Genomic DNA, 21,739 nt, shown 5'->3' with positions numbered 1-21,739 from the left:
CACCGCGAAGCTACGCACAGGCGGCAGATGCCGAGGGCAACGGGCGCAGATGCCGAGCGACACACACGCCGAGAGTGAAGCCGAGCACTGTCACACCGCACACGCCTGCTCTCCGTGTCCCAGCCCCGGGCTGGCGCTCGCCTGTCCGCTGCGCTACAGACCGAGCGCTGCATGACGGCCGGAGCCCCTCGGCCAGCGCCTGGCCAGCGGCAGAGAGCGGGGAGAGCCGCCGGGGCAGGGGGAGGCGGAGGGGCCGGGCAGCGGGGCAGGTACCTGCCGGGGAGAGCCGCAGGGGCAGGGGGAGGCGGAGGGGCCGGGCCGGGGCAGGGGGAGGCGGAGGGGCCGGGCCGGGCAGGTACCTGCCGGGGAGAGCCGCCGGGGCCGGGCGGGGAGGCGGAGGGGAGCCCGGGGCAGGGGGAGGCGGAGGGGCCGGGCCGGGCCGGTACCTGCCGGGGAGAGCCGCAGGGGCACCGGGAGGCGGAGGGGCCGGGGCAGGGGGAGGCGGAGGGGCCGGGCCGGGGCACCGGGAGGCGGAGGGGCCGGGCCGGGCAGGTACCTGCCGGGGAGAGCCCCCGGGGCAGGGGGAGGCGGAGGGGCCGGGCCGGGGCAGGGGGAGGCGGAGGGGCCGGGCCGGGCAGGTACCTGCCGGGGAGAGCCGCCGGGGCCGGGCGGGGAGGCGGAGGGGAGCCCGGGGCAGGGGGAGGCGGAGGGGCCGGGCCGGGGCAGGGGGAGGCGGAGGGGCCGGGCCGGGGCAGGGGGAGGCGGAGGGGCCGGGCCGGGCAGGTACCTGCCGGGGAGAGCCCCCGGGGCCGGGCGGGGAGGCGGAGGGGAGCCCGGGGCAGGCAGCGCACGGCTGCGGCTCGGCGGAGTGCTCCGTTCCCCGGGGCGCGTGGCGTTCGCGGTCCCAGCCCGGCAGAGCCCAGGGGCCGGCCCGCGCCTTACCTCCGGGCCGGGCCGCGGGGAGCAGGGCGAGCAGGAGCGCTCCGCGGAGGAGGGACGCCGCGCGCTGCCGGGCCATCTCTCGCAGCAATGCCCCCGTCCCGCGGCGGCCAGAGTGTTTTATCCCAGCGCCGCTGCCTCGCGGCTTCCCAGGCGGCGGGGAGCGGGCGGGGGCCGCGGGGGGGCGCGGGACAGACGTCACCGCGAGGGGCAAACCCTCGGGCCCCTCCAGGCCACTGGGCTCCCCCCCCCTCCCCTCCCCTCTCGCGCGGCTTCCTCCAGCTCCGCGCCGCGCTGCCAAGAGCGTCTTCGGCGCGAGGGGGGGCGCCCGAGCCCTCCCCCACCCCCGGGCCGGCCCTGCAGGGCCATTGGCGGGCCTGGCACCGCCTCGCCCCCTTGCCGGCCAGGCTGGGCACCCCGGGCGCGGGCGGGGGGTGGGAGAGGCCGGGGATCCCCCATCTCGGCGGCTGCGCTCTGGACTCTGCTGCAGCCCCGGGAGCCAGCTTGGCCCCTGCCCCCTCCCCAGTGCTGGAGCCTCAGCTGCCCTGCTCGCCCCTGCGGCACCGGACCTGCGCGGGGCAGGGACTTTCCCCCGTCACGGCCAGGCCCCGCTCCCCGCTCCCCGCTCCCCGGCACTGCCCCGTGCGGTGCGGGCTCCCATGTAAGAGCGGCAGGTGATGGGACCCCGACACCGCGAGCTGGAGCGCAGGGAAATGGGAATGAGGGGAGTTGTGATGAGGGGTCACAGCAGGCCCATGGGGTGGGGGGGATACAGACCAAGGGGTGGGGGGGGATCTAGGCCCATGGGGTCAGAGAACAGTGTTGGGGGGCCCCAGCAGGCCCATGGGGTGGGGGGGATACAGACCAAGGGGTGGGGGGGGATCTAGGCCCATGGGGTCAGAGAACAGTGTTGGGGGGCCCAGCAGGCCCATGGGGTGGGGGGGATACAGACCAAGGTGTGGGGGGATCTAGGTCCATGGGGTCAGAGAACAGTGTTGGGGGGCCCAGCAGGCCCATGGGGTGGGGGGGGATACAGACCAAGGGGTGGGGGGGGATCTAGGTCCATGGGGTCAGAGAACAGTGTTGGGGGGCCCAGCAGGCCCATGGGGTGGGGGGGATACAGACCAAGGTGTGGGGGGATCTAGGTCCATGGGGTCAGAGAACAGTGTTGGGGGGCCCAGCAGGCCCATGGGGTGGGGGGGGATACAGACCAAGGGGTGGGGGGGGATCTAGGTCCATGGGGTCAGAGAACAGTGTTGGGGGGCCCAGCAGGCCCATGGGGTGGGGGGGATACCGACCGAGGGGTGGGGTGGGGGGGATCTAGGCCCATGGAGTCAGAGTACAGCGACAGGGGGTCCCAGCAGGCCCAGGGGGTGTGGGTGGGGCTAGGTGAGACGTGGGGGAGGGGCTGGCTGTGGGGTCCCAGTGCCCCGTGGGCAGGGCTGGGGGGCCGGATGGGGATGTGGGGGAGCAGAATCCTGCTTCTCTTAGGCGTCTGGCGTCCAAAGCAGCTGTGGGGGGGGAGCTAGGGCCCGGCTGCGGTCCCGCCAGCGGCCAGACGGGGGCGCCCATGAGGCGTTTAACAGCCAGGCCAGGCCTCCAAAGGAAAGGGCCCAGGGTCGAGTCCTGCCCCCTCCCCTCGCAGGCCGGGGCCGTGTGGGGCGTGGAGGCTCCGTGGGCAGCTCTCGCAGCTGCACAGATGTTTGTCAGAGGCTGGGAATGGGCCCGGCGAGGGCGCAGGACCATTGTCTGGCGTGTTCCCTCCCCCCGGGGCACCCGGCTTTGCCCAGCGTCGGGGGACAGGACGCCGGGCCGCTCTCACGCTCACGTTCTAAGGGCCACTGCCCCCGCACACACCCACCTGCCTCTGCAGAGCGCCCAGGGCCGTGTCCTCCCGCCAGTGTGCTCCCCGGGGACCCTGAGCCCCAGCGTGCTCTGTCCCACGGGACAGCGGGAAGCAGAAGGTGGAGGAAACATGCCAGGGAGAGGCCAGGCAGGAACCAACAAGGGGCAGGAAAAGCTGTAGCCCACCAGTGTGGCAGCGGGAAGCAGCTCTGCCAGGCTAGCCACGGGTGCGCTGCCCGACGTCCCTGGAGCCCGCGTTCGCAAAAGCAGCTTATTTCAAAATCTGGCGCCGTGTAGACAGCTGTGCAGGCAGCGCCAAATTACAAATTACAAAATCAGCTATTTTGAAAGACACTGGAAAGAAGCGACACGCTTCGCGCAGCTCAGATTGCGGCGTGTATTTCGAGCTAAGGGTGCAGTGCCAAGAGCACGTCCCTCATTGGCCGTGCATGCGGAGCATCTGCATCCCGCTCAGCATCACCTGGCTGTGCAAATTAGCAGCAACTTCGCTCAAGTGGAGCTGAGAATATGAAACCTTTTGGGAGGCTCCCACACCTCTGAGAACTGGGTAGAGAGCTGCTCACACCCTGGGCCAAGTCATTGTCACAGGGGGCTGGCTGCCAGGGAGGCTCCCCTACCCCGCCTTGCAGGGAAGTTACAGGTAGCTCCAGCCCCAGGGGCGACACTGGGCGGTGTGGGGCTGTCTGCTGCAAGTCACTAAGCCAATGAATGCAAAGCCAAGGCATGAGGCTGTGACGTAGTGGGGGTACCTGGCTGGTTTCTACGCTGCTGGCTCTGGGGTAACCCCCACTGGCTGCAGTTGGTACCACGGCCCAGAAGGACAGGCCATGAGTCATTATGCAAAGAAGGTCTCAACCTGTCTGACCAGTCACCCCCCATGGAGAGGAACAAAGGAAGGGGGAATGCGGCCCTGGCTGGGGGCAGGGCTGGAATAGAAGAGTGAGTTAGTTCCTGGCTGGAAAGCAGGGAAGCAGGAACAGGGGAGGGGGCTGGGATCCCCCCATCTCAAAGGGGGCACTGAGGCCTCTTAGCCCCAGTTCCTGTAACCAGATTACATCTGTGCTGTGCTGTATCCTGGAGGAGCAATAAACCACCCTCAATTCCACTGGCTGGTGGAGTCTGTTTGTGCCATTTCGGGGTGCAGGAGACGGGGGACCCCCAGCGTGCCGTCACAGAGGCCACAGCCCAGCTCTGGCTGGAAGGGGTTTTCGGCCCAGTGGATGTTTTACTGCACCTGCTCTTGCTTTCCCTTTGCAAACTCTCCCTGACCAGGATGTGCCAGGCTGGGGGCATGGCCCCAGGGAGGAGACGGCAGGCGAGGCTGGAGCTGCTACAGGCCCTGTCCGTGCTGTGCTCGGGACGTTCAAACAAACCGCAGCACCGCTCACTAGCTCTCCTGCCTTTGGGAGGGGAACATCCCATGGCACGAGGGCCAGATGGACTTGAGCGGAGCCAGTAAGAATTTTCACTGCAGTTTCAGATGCTGGAGCTGCACATAACCCAGCCAGGCTGAAGGCCCCATGAGAATGAAGGGCTGGGAGCAGTGGGGCAAGGGCCTGAAAGAATTTCAGACAGAGGTGGGCGGTGTCTGTCCGCAATGCACGCAGAGACACGGAGCATGCCTGGAAAGTGGCCTTCCTATTAACCAGAGCTGATCCAGCCAGAGGTTAGAAATGCAGCCAGCTCTCACCTGTGGAGAGCACGGGTTTGCCAGCCCAGCACAGCTCAAAGTGCACAGGGTACCTGGGGAAGATTCCCGCTGCCCCCAGAGTACCAAAGGCACAAGAGATGGAGGAGCGACCTACAGACTGCAGCTTTGGTCTGACAGTTCCCTGCTCAGGGACAGCCCGGTGCGGGGAGCAATTGCTGGGAGCCTGGGAGCGGCTGACAGAGCCCAGCAGGGAGGAAGGGTGGGAGGAGAGGAGCTGGAAGGCCCCATAGGAGGGTATCAGGTGAGAGATGGGAAGGATGAACCTGTCACAGCAAGCCAGGCAGGCAGAGGAAGAGCTAGAATCTGCCCCAGACGGGAGGCAGGTGTGGGTGTGAACTTGGGTCCAGTGTGCATGAAGGAGAGTCGCTGGGTGCCAGAACCAGGCAAAGGGCCTGCGCCTGCAGCGATAGCTCTGGTCAGGAGGCATTGAGCATTGACTGCAGGTAGTGACACCGGCTGGCCCATTGCACTTACGGGCAGGCACGGGAGTCACCAGGGTGGAAATCGAGGTTACTCCCATTGCTGGCTGCCGTCTGCCAAACAGACTTCCAGACCTACCTCCTGAAAGCAGTGCGCGGTGGGAAGAGATCACCATGCGCCACCAGGGAAGTAACCAACCCCTCTGCCCAGGTTACAGGGGACAGAAGACCTGTCTTAGGCCAGGAGTCAAGCTGTTGATCGGGGGGAGACACAAGCTGGAAGTCTTGACTCCGAAGGCCAGAACATTAGTGAAGAAGGGTGAAGGTGAGGTGCCAAAGATCTGGAATCCTCAAAGGATTTCTCAGCAGCGCACCTGCAGCAGCTCCATGCAGCCAGGCCCGGCCCGGCAGAGGCTCAGGGCTCTGTGCAGGGAGCTGCCTGACAGGAGCAGCTTCGGGGGCACGCTGACCTGCGCAGGGTATTTCGACGTGTCCTGCGCTACAAAACGTTCCGCAGACGGCCCCGGAGAAGGACACGGAGCTGCACGATTGTGAAGGGACGGCTGTGACCTGTGTGATGACGCGTTGGGGGTCCCCCGTCTCCTGCACCCCGAAATGGCACGAACAGACTCCACCAGCCAGTAGAATAGAGGTGGTTTATTGCTTCCCCAATATACAGCACAGCGCAGATGTCATCAGGTTACAGGGCAGGCCTAGGATGCCTCAGCCCCCCTTGATATGGGGGGGGGTCTCGGCTTCTAAACCCCCCAGCCTTTGCTGAGGCTGCTTCCTCCATGCTCCCAGACAGAAACTAACTCCCTCTGCTCCAGCCCTGCCCCCCAGCCAGGGCAGCATCCACCTTCCTTTGTTCCTCCCCATGGGGGATGGCTGGTCAGACAGGTTGACACACCCTTTGCATAATGACTCATCCTGTTTTGCTGGGCCGTGGTACCAACTGCAGCCAGTGGGGGTTACCCCAGAGCCAGCAGCATAGAAACCAGCCCGGTACCCCCACTACGTCACAGCCTGCTGCAGCATCGCTTTTATAGAGCAAGATGGCAGGGCTGCCAGATGGTTTCAACCAAATACCGGACACGCTTGCCATGACATCACAGCCCAAATTCCATCCGATTTCGAAAAGACCCGACAGTTCTATTTTCTCAGATTTGTCTCCCGAACAGAAAGCTCAAATACTGGACTGTCCGGTTCAAAACCGGCCACCTGGCCACCCTGCAAGATGGGGGAGAACAGCCGCTGCTCTTTTGGAGAGAGGTGGCTGCAGAGGCCACTCAAGAGGGCAGAGCAGGCCTCCCATCGCTGAGCTATGGTACATTCCAGATGAGGCCACATCTGGAGTATTGTGTCCAGTTCTGGGCCCCCCACTACAAAAAGGATGTGGATGCATTGGAGAGGGTCCAGCGGAGGGCGACCAAAATGATTAGGGGGCTGGAGCATATGACCTGTGAGGAGAGGCTGAGGGAGTTGGGTCTGTTTAGTCTGCAGAAGAGAAGAGCGAGGGGGGATTTGACAGCAGCCTTCAACTCCCTGAAGGGAGGTTCCAAAGAGGCTGGAGAGAGGCTGTTCTCAGGAGTGACAGGTGGCAGAACAAGGAGCAATGGTCTCAAGTTGTGGTGGGAGAGGTCCAGGTTGGATATTAGGAAAAACTATTTCACTAGGAGGGTGGTGAAGCACTGGGATGGGTTCCCTAGGGAAGTAGTGGAGTCTCCATCCCTAGAGATGTTTAAGTCTCGGCTTGACACAGCCCTGGCCGGGTTGATTTAGTTGGAATTGGTCCTGCCTAGAGCAGGGGGCTGGACTTGATGACCTTCCGAGGTCTCTTCCAGCTCTATGGTTCTATGATTCACACAGGCTTGGAAGGGTTCCATTTTTAACAATACATGGCGGTAAGTGCGGATTTCGCTGTGTACGCACAAATGCATGAAAAGGATTTCCATCGATAATTAGCAAAGTGTACAGCAAGGCAATGCAAGATTATGTGGCGTAAGAACTTCCAAAAGTTTGATTTCAGGATATTGACTTTGTATATTCGATATGTGATGTTGACGGCATTTTAGCTGTTTTTGAAGGTCACTGTCTACTGTCATGAAATAATTACTGCATCGTTCCCTTTATTTCTGATGCCTCACATAACACGGAAAGAGATAAAAACTGAAAAAAGGCTTAAAACCCATAATTTTGCAGAACTGTGAAAACTTAAATGACTAAAAATAGAAACATTTTGATCTTCCATTGAAATGATAAAACAATAACAATGGAATTCTACTGCGTCGGTATTGAAATACAAACAATGCACCGTTCCAAACAAGCGCTTTGCATAGCGTCACAGAGCTTATGGCCAGAAAATTTCATCCACTTCCCCCTTTTTGAACCCAATAGCTTGTGTTTGGCTGAAGTGTCTCTTCCGGAAAGGTGCCCAGCCTGGATTAGCAGACACCAGAAGCATAAAGTCCAGCGTGTCCTTTGGTAGTTTGTGCTGGGGTTAATCACTCTCACCTTCGGCCATGAGCCTTCTTTCTGATTTGGAGTTGACTGGGTTGAAATTCCACCACTGGTTCGTGTTCGGCCTGCCTCACTCCATGAAAGAGCCCTTCAATGCCGGCCCACCCTGGACCCGGGCCTGGTGCCTCAGGACTCTGTTTGCTGCCTGGGACCCAGGGCTGGGCCTGACCACTGGTAACCCCTGAACTCTGTTGTTTGCGGCCCCGCCCTGAGCCTAGGCTGGGACCTAGCCACTGTTGGCTTGGCCTGATCACAGGCCTGAGCCCCTGGACTTAGTGACTGTGGGCACGGACGGACCCAAGGCTGGAGCCCTGTGGAGCTGGTTCCCCAGGAGAGAAGGAGCAGGCGGTGCAGTGGGGGTAGGGTTGCCAGATGGTTGAAACAAAAATAATGAACCCCCCCCCCAAAAAAAAAACACCGGGAAAAATTCTGTTGAAGGGGAAAAAAAAGAAAAAGGGGGAGAGGGGGAGTTGTTGAGCAAAAAAAAAGAAAGAAAGAAAGAAAGAAAGAAAAAAGGACTCTCAGGACTCCTTAATCTAAAAAAAAAAATAATAATTACAGTAAACCAGCATTAAAACAGCATGTCCCCTTTAAGAGTGTGACGACACGTTGGGGTCCCCCGTTTCCTGCACCCCGAAATGGCACGAACAGACTCCACCAGCCAGTAGAATGGAGGTAGTTTATTGCTTCTCCAGGATAGAGCACAGCACAGATGTAATCTGGTTACAGGAACTGGGGCTAAGAGGCCTCAGTGCCCCCCTTGAGATGGGGGGATCCCAGCCCCCCCCAGTTCCTTCTCCCCTGCTTTCCAGACAGGAACTAACTCTCTCTCTTCCAGCCCTGCCCCCCAGCCAGGGGCAGCATCCCACCTTCCTTTGTTCCTCCCCATGGGGGGTGGCTGGTCAAACAGGTTGAGAGCCCCTCTTTGAATAATGACTCATGGCCTGTCCTTCTGGGCCACGGTACCCATGGCATCCAGTGGGGGTTAGCAAGTTCCCCCCCATTACGTCACAGCAGGGATAGGAACAGGGGAGCGGTTGAGCATTGCTTCCCCTAGGTCTTTTGGCTGGCAGCCATTTTGTGCCGGCAGCCTTGGGGAACCAGGTAAGCTCGGGGGCTGGGGCGGGGGAGGCCGGGCGCTGAGTGTTCGGAGGGTTGCCAGGTGCCCAGCATTTTCGCCTCCTGGCCGGGGAAAAATTCCGAGAATACCCGACCGCTCAGGACAGCGCCGGTGTCCGGGATTCTCTCAATTTTTTTACGGGACAGGAGGCGAAAATACTGGCCTGTGCGGGTGAATACGGGACACCGCGCAGCCCTCCCCGAGTCCTAGGGACCATGCCAGGGTATGCCAAATTCATCTCTGTCCTCTAACGAAGGGACGCCGGCAAATTCCCCTGCCTTCTGGCTCCTGAGGGAAGACAGCCTTCACCACGCCATTGGGCCTCTTCCAATTCGTGATCATGCCATTGGACCACATGGGCTTGCTGCAACCTTTCATGGGCTTACGAACCATCTGCTGTAACGACATGAGCAATACATAGCGACCTATAGCGACACACAGCACCAGCTGGGAGGACCCCCTTAGGCACCTCACCAGCTGGGAGGACCCCCTTAGCCCTTGGAGAAGCCAGATTGGTGGCCCAGCCCTCCACATGTCACCCAGGGCAAAAAAGGTAACATATACAGTTGGGTGGGTCAGCCGCACCCCCTCATGGATAAGGTCCAAGCCTTGAGAGACTGTCCAACCCCCACGAGAGGAAGGAGAGACGGTTTCTAGGGCTGCCCGATGCATCCCAACCCAAGAGAGTGCAGAGGACTGTGGACTGGCTTGCCAGGCTGAGGAGGAGTGGTTACAGGCAGTGACCCAGGGAAGGTAGTAGAAGCCGATGCAGGACCCGGGCTGAGTCCCTCTGCTCTCGCTACAGGCGTGACTGCTCTCTGCTGCACGTGCCCACACCCAGGGTTCTGCTTTGCCCGGGGCCCACAGACCGACCATTCTCTGCCCGTCCAGAGGGCCAGGACTCCGGTTGTGGTGCCGGTCCCAGCCCGGTGGCTCTGGGGCATCAGGATACTCATTTGTGCAGCCCTGCCGGGGGCCCAGAGCCCGCCTTGCTGTAACTCCCTGGATTAGCAGGAAAACCAGACGACGGTGATGGAGCGTAGCAACTCCACGCTGGGCCGTTGGAAGCAGCCCGGCTGGGCCCCCAGAGCCCAGGTACAACTACACACCTGTTAACTGCCTGCAGCAGGGGCCCACCCCGCCGGTCCCCCTGGGGTGCCAGACCAGGGCTGGGAGAGGGGGTAGAGCTTGCCCCCCAGCCCTCCTGTCCCTCCCCCCCATTCTTGCCTGAAGTTGGGGCCCACCCAAGTGGGCCCTTCTGGCTACGCCACTGACCAGCAGCCGGCCCAGGTCTGCTGACTTGAGCAGCCTGGGCTGAAATGGCAGTGTAGACGTTGGGGTCTGGGAGCCTGTGTGCCGTGGGAGAGGAGGGGCGTCTGCTCTGTCACCAGGGCCCCCTGCGCTGCGCTGTGCGATTCCCACCGGCTCACCACGCGCATTGGCCGGACACCTGGGCTCAGCCTGAGCAGGGAACAAGGCTCTTCCCAGGGGAGAGACGAAGGGAGGGGGAGACGCCACTTGGCTAGGGGCAGGGCCTGGGAGTGAGGCAGTTTTTGCAGGGAAAACATGAAGAGAGGAGACTGAGCCGAGTGCTGGGAGTTGGGGGCCCTAGGCACCCCTCCCCCAAGGGGTCTAGGGCTGCCAGCCCCGGACTCCTTATGTCCACACCACGCCTGTGCTGGGCTGTATCCTGGAGCAGCAATAAACCCCCCGTTCTACTGGCTGGCGGAGTCTCATCTTGCTGCTAAGGGGGTGCAGGATCCGGGGATACCTGCCACGTCACCACAGTGGTGTCGGATGCGCTGCACCCCGTGCATGGAGCTTCCAGCAGCGAGTGCCGGGGCGCAGGAGGAGGAAGGGGCTTGCAAGAGCCAGGCGCTGGAGGCAGAGCGAAGCGATTCCTGGGAGTCGTGGGGCGCTGCAGCATTGGCCGGTGAGTCTGCACCCCGGGGATCGGCGGGGCGATGGCCTGCGCCTGACTCTGGAAGGCAGCCTTGTGGGGCTGTGCAGAGAGAGGGGCCTGGCCGTGGGGAAAGCAGCCAAGGCCCAGCTGATTGCCCGGCTGGAAGAGAATGACCCGCCCAGGGGCCTGGATCCTGTCCCAGCCGGGAGCAGCCAGAGACCCACGGGGAGCGTCTCAGGCTCTCAGACTGGAGGGGGGGCCGGAGTCCGCCAGACAGACGCGCTGCCCACTAGGCCATGCTCCACCAGCAGTGGTTCATCTGGGACGGGGTCCCCCGTGGCAGAGCTGCGACGGCTGGAGATCGAGCTGAGGCTAAAGGAATTGGAGGATCGTAGGGAGGAGCGCCAGGACCGAGAGAGGCAGCGGCAGCATGAGCTGGCCATGGCAGAGTGGAGAAGGCGAGTGACCCCGGCTGCAGAGAGTGGGGAGAACCCAAGGGTCCCAGGCTTGGAGAAGCTCGTGCTGGCCCAGTGTAAAGACGTGGGGAAGATGGACGGTTCCTTAGCTCCTTTGAGCGGGTCTGTGAGCTACACCAGATTCCCCCAGCGGACCGGCTCCAGCAGCTCACCCCCTTGCTGGAGCAGAGCGGTGCAGGGTGCTCAACCAGCTGGAGAACCTACAGCCAGGCGACTACAAATGGGTCAAACAGGCCCTGCTGCACAGGTTCGGGCTGACCCCCGAGATGTCCAGGAGGAAGTTCCGGGGGCTGCAGAAGGAGCCAAGGGAGACCTATGTGGATCTGGCCTCCCGCCTGGTGTAATCCTGCCGCAAGTGGGTGAGTCAGTGGGAATCACACATCACAGCGCAGGGGAACCCCGGTTTGCAGAGCAGACAGCCCCCCACTACCAGCCTGGGAGGGGGAGAGTCCGTGAGCAGCCTGATGTCTGCACCCCCCAGCTTGAGTTGGTCGTGCCGCGGTGCAGATGTGCCCTGAGCCCCTCAGAGTCAGGCGCTTTCTCCAGCCCTCAGATCATTGGGGCTTTTCTCTGCCCCTGTAACAATCTGGCTTTTCTGTAGCCATGCGGGAAGGCCTGTGCTAGGCCTGAACCAAAGCCGCCGGCTGCAGCCAGGCTGAAGAGCAGATGCCGTCGGCTGTAAGGCCTGGAGCCACATCCTCACGTTCCATTCAAACTGTATCACAGTGTCACCCCCGGCTGTGAGGAGGGGACGTTGCTCCCCCGGGCACCAGAGAAAGAGACAGATCTCAGGATGGGTAAAGAAACTTCAGTCCCACCATTCTGTCTGGCCAGAAACTGTTCATCCAGAGAGAATGGAGTAGAACCCTTCTCCTGTGAGCATTGTCACTACGCTTTCCTATTGTCTGTCTGCGTGATCTGGCTGGTTTGTAACTGTTCGGCTGCATCTAGACTGGCAGGATTTTCCGGAAATGCTTTTAACGGAAAAGTTTTCCATTAAAATATTTTCAGAACAGAGCGTCTAGATTGGCACGGACGCTTTTCTGCAAAAGCACTTTTTGTGGAAAAGCATCCGTGGCCAATCTAGACGCGCTTTTCTGCAAAAAAGCCCCGATCGCCATTTTCCTGATCGGGGCTTTTTTGTGGAAAACAAATCTGAGTTGTCTACACTGGCCCTTTTGCCTGAACAGGAGCAGTATAGTATTTCCGCAAGAAGCACTGATTTCTTACAGTAGGAAGTCAGTGCTTTTGCGGAAATTCAAGCAGCCAGTGTAGACAGCAGGCAAGTTTTTCCGGAAAAGCGGCTGATTTTCCGGAAAAACTGGCCAGTCTAGACATAGCCTTCCTGTCTGCTGGATAATTAATTTTGCTAGGTGTAAATCAATTAAGGTGGTGGGGTCTGATTGGTTAGGTAATTCTGTTATGACTGGTTAGTAAAATTATAGTAAAATAATTGGTTACGGCTAAGCAAGACTCAGGTTTCATTATATAAACTGGGGTCCAAGAAGGAGAGCAGGAAGAGGAAGAGGGGAAGTAACAGAAGCAGAAGGAGGGAAGAAGACCAAAGGGATACAAGGAACCCCAAGAAGAAGAACTCACCTCCGGGACCCAGCCTAAGATAAGAGCTGCCAGGACTCTCCTGCACAACCGTGATGTGCAGCTAAGATCCAGAGAAACTGACCTTGCCTGGCCCACAGGGGAAGTCTGCCTGCCTGTATCAGGACTGGTGAGCATGACAGCATGTGCTTAGCATGTGCATTCTGCTTGCTTGGGAATTGTCAATAAACAGAGGATCAGGATATTACTGGGTGAGGCTCTTTCAGTGGCTAAACATCCTGCCAACCCGCAGGAGATGCGCCCTGAGCCCTAGGAATGGGGTGAGGGTGGGTGTGTGAATTCACAGGGTTGCACCTTGAGCCCTAGGAACTGGGTAAAGGTGGGTCCCTGCAGTGCGGAAGGGAGAGAAGTTTGTGGGGGTAACACCCCCTCCCAGTTTTGAACAGAGCGGCCCCCGGAGCTAGCTGCAGCAGGGGGGGTGGGTGCTTGGGGAGAGTCCGTGCACCCCAGGGCCCTGTTGAGTGGCCGCGGTTACTGCAGTAGTTCTGGTTTAGCTGGCTGGCAGGCGAGACTGCCGGGACATGCTCAGGAAGCCGAGAGAAAACCACCCGTCGGCCAGCAACCCAGGGCAAGGCAGGAAGCCGCGGGTCGGGGGGACAGCCCGCCGTGCCCAGGCAGCCCCCCAGCGCTGGGCTGGGGAAATGAGAGACCAAGGCATCAGAAGGGATCAACAGTCAGAGCTTCAAGCCGGGGAGAGATGCCATTCCGGGGAACAGCCCCCCAGGCCCTGGTACCGAGGACGGGAGGGGGTGGCTGTAGCCAGGCAGCTCCACCTAGAGTCCTTCTCTCACAGACTGCGCTTTGGAACAAGGCTCCCCAAGGGGACCGGGACGGCTGGACGGCTGGGTGGAGGCTGAGCCCTGGGCCCAGAGTAGGAGCTGGAGAACCCAGGGTTCCGTCCGGGGGAGGGAGTGGCCCACGGCCAAGTGACACAGCTAGCTCTGGAGGGGACGGCGGTACGTGGCCCTGGACTGGCCGGGGCGTGGGGCCAGGCAGTGGGAGGGGATTTTACCGACGGGCCCGGCCACTAACCCCGGCAATTCAGACACTAAGAGGATGCACCCGGGTTGGCAAGTGCCCGTGGAGGGGCTCAGTGTCTCCTGGCCGGGGCAGGCTTTGCCACTGGCCAGTGAGCCGGGGCCTCGGGAGGTGGGGCCAGGGAGAGGTGGAGGGGTGGACCCAGGGTCAGACCCAGGGGTGCCCCACATGTCAAGGTGCCCTCTGCAGCTGTGTAGTCTGCGTGTGAGCAAGGGCTGCCCTGGCCATTGCCAGCTCCCTCCTCTCCTCTTTACACACCCAGGCTGCCATCAGCTCCTTTTGCCACCGTCTGGCCCTGGAGCTGGCGTTGGGTTGTGCAGCCACCCCTCAGCCCCGGCGCTGCTCGCTGCTTGCCCCGTGCCACCCACCCAGCATGCCGGCTCCAGCTCGGGGGCTTGGCTTGCTCCTGCTGGGGAGGAGGAGGAGGGCACAGGGCGGCAGGCGGGCGGAGCAGACCAAGCCCCCGAGTCCCCTAGGTCAGGCTGGTGCACCGGGCAGAGCAGAGCAAGCAGCTGTGACTGCCCCTGCTCCCAGCAGGGCAAGACCCTGCATCCTGACCCACGCCCGGCTGGAGTGCCAGGAGGGCAGAGTGGGGCAGTCTCCCATGTCCCACTCCCCAAACCATTCTAGGGATGGGACAGCTCTGCTGATAGCTACTGATGGACCAATCTTCCATGAATGTACTGGAGTTTTTTCTGGACCCTGTTAAAGTCCTGGTCTTCACAACATCCTCTGGCAAGGAGTTCCACAGGTTGACCATGCATTGTGTGAAGAAATACTGCCTTTGGTTTTAAACTTGCTGCCTATTCATTTCTTTTGGTGACCCTAGTTCTTATGTTATGCAAATAAGTAAATAACTTTTCCTTATTTGTTTTCTCTACGCCAGGCATGGTTGTGTAGCCCTCCATCGTATCCCCCCCACCCCCTTCGTCTCCTCTTTTCCAAGCTGAAAAGTCCCAGTTTTATGAATCTCTCCCTGGAGAGGAGTGGATGGAAACGCCCTCGCGCCCCCCGCCTCGACAGGGTCCAGTGACTCAGCGCGTTAGAGCTCAAAGCTGCCTTTCCGTGGCCTGCTCTGGCTTCGCTGGAGCCCCGCTGGACTGAGCCGTGCTCCCCGGGCGGGGCTGGAATGAGCTGGAGCCTGCTTCTGCCAAGACAAGCGTTGGGTATCTCTTGGGTAGGATCTCAGTCTTCTTCCTGCTCCAGCGTCTCTGCCTGGGGCTTGGGCGGCTCTCCAACCGCGTCGCTGCATTGCCAGCGCTGACAGGGGCGCTGGGGACTGCTCGGGCCAGCCGGCCTCCCCTGCCAGGCTATGCAAGTGCCTGGGTACTTGCTGGGTCTGGTTGGGTTGGGCTGAGTAGCTCAGGAGTCCTGATCCTCCCCCCCCCCCCCTTTCCTCCTGCTCCTCCCCCTGGCTCCCTCTCCATCAGCTCTTCGCTCTGGCCATCCTCGTGCGATGTCTGCTGGAGAGAGGGATTCTCCCTGCACCAGAGAGTTCAAGGTGGGGTTGGGCATGGAGCTAACACCGCCAGGGCAGGGCTGGCCGGTCCTATAGAGATTGCACCGCCTGCGAGGCCTGGCTTCATAGCACAGCCCTTCGGTGTGCCCAGGCCTTGTCTTGTCTGGGCACAGGGGCCGGGATTAGACGACTTGGCACGGTTCCTTCCTGCTCTCCATGTCTAGCCCTGCCCCACTAGTAACCGTGGGTACGGCTGTCTCAAGCTCCGCTTTCCCCTTGGGGGGGGGTGTCCTGCTCCTCGGACCGATGGCCATAGGGGTCCTGGGGCATTTCTCTAGCTCGGGATCTCTGGGCATGGAGCGCTTGGCCTGCCTCAACAGACAGAGGGCTCTCCAGCCGGCAGGCCATGTGAGGGCCCCCGAGGCACCATGCATCTTGCTTCTCTTTTCATTCTGCAGGAGAATTACACCTTCCCTCTCCCCACTACCCCTGTGGTGAGAGCTGCGTCCTGCACCGCCTGTCTCTGCCGGTTGTCCGGGATAGTCTGTGAGAATCTTCGGTTGCTTTTTGTCCTCCTGCAAGCTGGCCACAGACATTCCAAATGGTGATTAAAAGGTGCCATCACTTAAAAATGCACTGGGCATGTGTGGAGGGTAATTTTCAATAAGTCAAATACAATGTTTACTGGAACACTCCAAAGTTCTTTTCAGTCAGCACGGATTCCCTGCCAAGGTTTAGCTTTCTGCCCCCGGCAGTTTGTGCCGTAGAGCTGCTAACAAAAATGCTTTTTGTTATGAAGAAAGTGATTTTTTTTCTTATGGAGCAGAGTGGATTGTTTTTCACTTTTCACACTCAGAAATGACTGAATTGTAATCAGCCGTCCAAACAAATTGCTTTTGGGCAGTGACTGAGCCTGCAAATTATCAGCCCCAAGATGAAAGTTTTGGAAAGTTGTAACAAGCCTGGGGAAGGGGTGTTCTGAGTCAGAGCACAAAAGAGAGGCAGGGGCCAGCTAGAGATAAAGTGATGTTTTAGCTCAATCGTTTGGGGGTAAAAGCAGAAATCCATTAAGGGGTAAATCAAAGTTAATTGTGTTCGCAGGAACTACTATTTAGGCTTACGTGGTAGCCAATTCTAAATGATTACTGTCTACTGTGTATTACTTACTAGGATCTTCATTAAACTGCAGGCATGGGTGACAGTTTATGTTTATGAGGCAACAGCATTTGAATGGCAAACAGTGCATTAGAGCATAAACTCCAGCATTGGACACTGTTTTCAGCCCCGTAGGCCAGAGCGTGGAGGAAAAGTTCTTGGGCTATTTCGTTCTATCTTGAGCAATCCTCTTGTGCAATCTTTGTTTTCAGCTTTGAGTTCCAGCTTACAGAAAGACATGGATCCTAGATGTGCCGGGGTGGCTTCTTGCTGGAATAATACTCCCTCCCCTCGTTCTTGGCGGTTTGCACTGCTCCCCAGGCCTGAGGATGCTGGCCGGATGTTTTGTTTCCGTCATTGCAATTGTCTTGCATTCAGGGCAGCTCATTCCCTCCAGATCCCTTCAGTCTCGTTCTCTTCAATTACAGCTTCTCCTTCCCGTTTCCCCACCGTCCTCTAGCAGTGTGTTTCCAATGATTGTTGGCTACTGGGAGACTCTCTGGTCGTTTCCCTGGAGCTTATCAGTATGGCTCTTCCTTAACTTCCCGTCTCCCTAGCCCACTGCCGTTCCTCCTTCTCGGCCAGAGGTGGGGAATCTAAGGCCCGGGGGCTGGATCTGGCCCCCGAGGCTTGGGGCTCCCCCTCAGCATATCTGGATCTGGACTTCCAACACTCCGGTCACCTGAAGAAGTGGGCTGTGCCCATGAAGCTCACGATCCCATCGACATGGTTTGTTAGTCTTTAAAATGCTACCAGACCACTGGTTGGTTGTCCTGCTCAGTTTGTCCTGTGCCAGACGAACGCGGCTTCCCCTGAAGCTATGTGTCTGAGCACTCCACGTGAGGGACTGGCCACACGAACACCCTCGTCATGCCCCTCAGTTGCTCCTTCTTTTGCAGTGTTTGTCTTCACTGTGATGGCACAGGAGGTGCCAGCGTTGCGATGGTGCAAGAGGTGCTGACAGTGCAGGAAGTGCCGGCGGTGCAGGAGGTGCCGGCGTTGCGACGGTGCAGGAGGTGCCAGCGTTGCAAGGGTGCAAGAGGTGCCGACGGTGCAGGAGGTGCCAGCGTTGCGACGGTGCAGGAGGTGCCGGCGTTACAACGGTGCAGGAGGTGCCGACGGTGCAGGAGGTGCCGGCGTTGCGATGGTGCAGGAGGTGCCGATGGTGCAGGAGGTGCCAGCGTTGCGACGGTGCAGGAGGTGCCGGCGTTACAACGGTGCAGGAGGTGCCGACGGTGCAGGAGGTGCCGGCGTTGCGATGGTGCAGGAGGTGCCGATGGTGCAGGAGGTGCCAGCAGTGCAGGAGGTGCCGGCGTTGCGATGGTGTAGGAGGTGCCGACGGTGCAGGAGGTGCCGGCGTTGCGATGGTGCAGGAGGTGCCAGCGGTGCAGGAGGTGCCGGCGTTGCCATGGTGCAGGAGGTGCCAACGGTGCAGGAGGTGCCAGCATTGCAACAGTGCAGGAGGTGCCGGCGGTGCGACGGTGCAGGAGGTGCCGACGGTGTAGGAGGTGCCGGCGTTGCGATGGTGCAGGAGGTGCCAGCGGTGCAGGAGGTGCTGGCGGTGCGACGGTGCAGGAGGTGTCCGCTATCACAGGTCTAGTGCTTGAGTCCATAGGAACCAGGAACTGGCTCAGCTCGGGGGCCCACTAGCACCCTGCCCTGTCTCGAGGGTGGCCAGCACCTGTCAGGAGCAAACACCACCAGCCTGTGGCATCGGTGGCTTTGGATCAGGCCACTAGCACCGATCCTCGGGACACTTGCGGTTGCCCTTTGGCTGTGTGAGGATGGAGCCCTGCTCTCCTGCACTGCGCTGCCTGGCGGCTGAGTGTGCGTCCTGGGCCTTTGCCGCACGGAGAGACCGGAGAGCAGAAGGCACAGGAAATGGAATCCCTGCTGGGAAAGGGGCTGGGTGGGATCCTCAGACACTTCAGCTTTTCCCTGGCCCGAGGCACCAGGACCGAGGGAGGTTCCCCCAGGCGCCCCTCACATCACTTGGGATCCTTCTCTGCCTTTCCCGCTCCCCTTGGACTGAGTCTGCGTTCACGCCACGTCCCCGCTTGGCACCAGCTGCACGCTGCTGAGTGTGCTGGCTACCCCGGCTTCCAGCTCATAAATCCAAGCCTTAAAATCAGGGTGATAAATGTCAGTGGGGCTAGCTCAGGCCTGGCACTACCGTGGGGCCCTGCCTCCAGTTCCAGGGCTGCGCCCGCTTCTCCGGCCTGGGGACTCGCACCTGAGCCGTGCGCAGTCAGATCGCAGTCGGCCTTCTGGAGACCTCAGCACACGCTGCACAGGTCTCTCGCTGGCAGGGTTTCTCCGGTAAGAGCCTCCAGCACCTGCCCGTGCTGACTTACGGCTCCTGAGTCCAGCGTCCCCTGGGGGCCCCAGATTTCTGCTCTCCCGCTTGGGGCTATTAGTGCCATTGGTTCCTGGGCCATTTCTGACCTTCAGTCGCACGAGCTGCTCTTCCCCCTTGGCCAGTTGCTCTGGAGACAGGCCCAGGCTCTCCCGAGGTGCGTTGTGTGCCCAGGCTGCCGGAAAGGGGGCTCCAAATGCAGACCTACCGTGAGCCGCTGGGATGCTGTTGCTATGTACAGGACGGGCTCCCTCCCCCCCCCCCGGCACCCTCTCTTGGGTCCCCTCCCTGCAGAGAGCCCCACCTCCCCTCTGTGCAGGCCGGGATCCCCCCATCCCTGCACCCTCCTTTGGATCCCTGCCAGCTCTGGACCTTACGCAGAGCCCATCCAAGGGAGGCTTTTCAGCGCTCTGGGGGCCCGTGTGGCCGTGCGGCCTCCCGTTATGGCTGTGGGGGGGAGACCTCTCCCCAACAATGCAGCTGCCATGGCCCCCACCCTCACCGTGAGGCCCCCAGCCCCAAGCACCTTCCTGACCCCCAAAGCCCTCCTCCCTGGCCCCACCTTAAAGCCCACGTCCCCAACCCAGAGCCTGCACCTCATACTGCATCCAACCCCAGGCTCAGAGCCCCTCTCCAAAGCCCTCATGCCAGCACCGTCCCAAAGCCTGGACCTCAACTCTCTGCCTCCCCCCACACTCAGCACCCCTTGGCCCCAGTCCCGATGTGTCGCACGCCGCCCCCGTGTCGCACGCCGCCCCCGTGTCGCACGCCGCCCCCGTGTCACACGCCGCCCCCAAACTCATGCACATAAGGGATGAAAATGTCTATTGGGAGTGCTGCGGGGAGCCCGGGAGGGTCTGCTCTGTGACCCAGGTCCCCTGCGCTGTGGGACTCCCACTGACTCCCCCACGTGTGTGCCTAGAGCCCTGGGCCCAGCCTGAGGCGATAACCGGGGATTCCCGGGGGAGAGACAAAGGGAGGGGGCGGAGACCAACAGGAGGCTTGGGGGACGGGTCAGTTGCTGGCGGGGGAACATGAAGGGAAGGGCCTGAGCTGAGGGCCAAGGGGCTGGGGGGGATGGGCCCTACAAAAGGGGGCTGCGGCTGCCTGGCCCTGTAGCTACATCCTGTCTGTGCTGGGCTGTCCTGGAGGAGCAGTAACCCCCCCGTTCTACGGGCCGGCGGAGTCTGGGGCAGTACTGGGGGTCCCCGACACGCCGTCACGGGGGAGCAGTCTGCTCCGGCAAGGAGCCGAGGGGCCGCGCCCGCTGGTGACTCCAAGGGCCTGCGTGGAGAGAGCTGACGGGGAATGTTCCTCGGGTCCCAGCTGCAGAGCCAGGCCCCCGGAGGGACAGGCAGCAGGTGGCGGGGAGCGAGGGGAGGGAGTGGCTTGGGCGAGTAGCGGGAAGGGCTGGCAGCGTGCAGGGCCTGGGCCGTGGGGAGGAGTGATGGCGCGTTGGGGGTCCCCCGTCTCCTGCACCTCGAAATGGCACAAGCAGACTCCACCAGCCAGTAGAACTGAGGGTGGTTTATTGCTCCTCCAGGATACAGCACAGCACAGATGTAATCTGGTTACAGGAACTGGGGCTAAGGGTATGTCTACACTACAGAGTTAGTTCGAACTAACTTTCATAGGCGCTACACTAGCGCTCCGTTAGTTCGAACTTAATTCGAACTAACGGAGCGCTTAGTTCGAACTAGGTAAACCTCATTCTACGAGGATTAAGCCTAGTTCGAACTAGCTAGTTCGAATTAAGGGGAGTGTAGCCCCTTAATTCGAACTAGTGGGAGGCTAGCCCTCCCCAGGTTTCCCTGGTGGCCACTCTGGCCAACACCAGGGAAACTCATCTGCCCCCCTCCCGGCCCCGGACCCCTTAAAGGGGCACGGGCTGGCTACGGTGCCCGTGCCAGGTGCAAGCCTGCCAGCACCCAGCCAGCAGATCCTGCACCTGGCACGGCTCGAGCCAGCCACCCGATGCCCCCCAGCCCTCCCCCTCTTCCCGGGACCAGGCTGGCGGCTCCCGGGAGCTTGCCCGGGACCGCAAGAGGCAGGCACCCGCCTGGGCTAGTGCGGACATCGTCCACGATCTCCGCACTAGGCACAGGAAAGTGGCCGTCTAGAGCAGGAGAGCTGCCAGCCTGGCCACCCAGGAGCAGGTGTGCATGAAAATCAAGGGGGTCCACTGAGACCCCCGACCCTGAGCCCTGAGCTTACAATGGCCGTCCTGGGTCAGACCAAAGGTCCATCTAGCCCAGTAGCCTGTCTGCCGACAGCGGCCAACCCTAGGGACCCTGGAGGGGATGGACCGAAGAGAGGACCAAGCCATTTGTCTCGTGCTATCCCTCTCCAGCCTTCCACAAACCTTGGGCAGGGACACCACTCCTACCCCCTGGCTAATAGCACTCCATGGACCCAGCCTCCATGACTTGATCTCACATCCCTTTAAACTCTGTTCTAGTTCTAGCCTTCACAGCCTCCTGCAGCAAGGAGTTCCACAGGTTGACTCTTTGCTTTGTGAAGAAGAACTTTCTGTTACTCGTTTGAAGCCTGCTACCCATTCCTTTCCTTTGGTGTCCTCTAGTCCTTCTTTATAGGAACTAATGAAGAACTTTTCTGTATGCACCCTCTCCACCCAACTCCTGCTTTTAGAGACCTCTATCCTGTCCCCCCTCCGTCTCCTCTTTTCTAAGCTGAAAAGTCCCAGTCTCTTTAGCCTCTCTTCATATGGGACCTGTTCCCAACCCCTGATCATTGTAGTTGCCCTCCCCTCTCCCAGCCTCTCTCTTCCCCTCTCCCACCTCCTTTTCCCAGTCTCCCCCAGTTTTGTTCAATAAAGACAGATTCCATTTTTGAACACAATTGTCCTTTATTTTGTACATCTAGAAAAGGGGCTAGGGAAGGGTAAGTGGAAGGAGGTGAGGGAGGAACGGGGTACGAGCCCCCGATGGGGAGGACTGGGCTGGCTCTGCGGGCTTCTGGGGGTGGAAGCTCTCCTGCAGCCCCCCAATTGTCCCCTCTCCCCAGATGGCAGCCTGTGGCAAGTGCAGCCGGGCTGATGGCCGAGTGCTGTGATGTGCCCAGTGTGGGTACTCCGGGCACTCCAAGCCAGGACTGGTTTTCAAGCGGGGCACCCTGAGAACTGTCTGTCCGGGGTGGGGGT

The 21,739-nt window shown here is 60.6% G+C and overlaps 1 protein-coding gene and 1 long non-coding RNA gene across 2 annotated transcripts in view; one reads left to right on the top strand and one right to left on the bottom strand.

Annotated features, from left to right (window-relative positions):
* LOC102450573 (uncharacterized) overlaps nt 1–1,156 on the bottom strand; it is a 73,184-nt gene extending 72,028 nt beyond the window's left edge. The window contains exon 1 of the mRNA XM_075905074.1: nt 943–1,156. Coding sequence (XP_075761189.1) covers nt 943–1,018 — 76 coding nt within the window. The 5' untranslated portion in view covers nt 1,019–1,156. The remainder of the gene's footprint in view (nt 1–942) is intronic.
* An 11,315-nt stretch (nt 1,157–12,471) lies between these two features.
* On the top strand, nt 12,472–21,244 carry LOC142819290 (uncharacterized). Its single transcript, XR_012897138.1, has 3 exons — nt 12,472–12,680; nt 14,496–14,786; nt 15,527–21,244. It is a non-coding gene; the product is annotated as an uncharacterized LOC142819290 (long non-coding RNA).
* The last annotated feature ends 495 nt before the right edge of the window (nt 21,245–21,739 follow it).

Source organism: Pelodiscus sinensis, chromosome 21 (assembly GCF_049634645.1).
Source record: "Pelodiscus sinensis isolate JC-2024 chromosome 21, ASM4963464v1, whole genome shotgun sequence".
Classification (NCBI taxonomy): domain Eukaryota; kingdom Metazoa; phylum Chordata; order Testudines; family Trionychidae; genus Pelodiscus; species Pelodiscus sinensis.
This window is presented reverse-complemented; position numbering and strand designations above follow the sequence as displayed.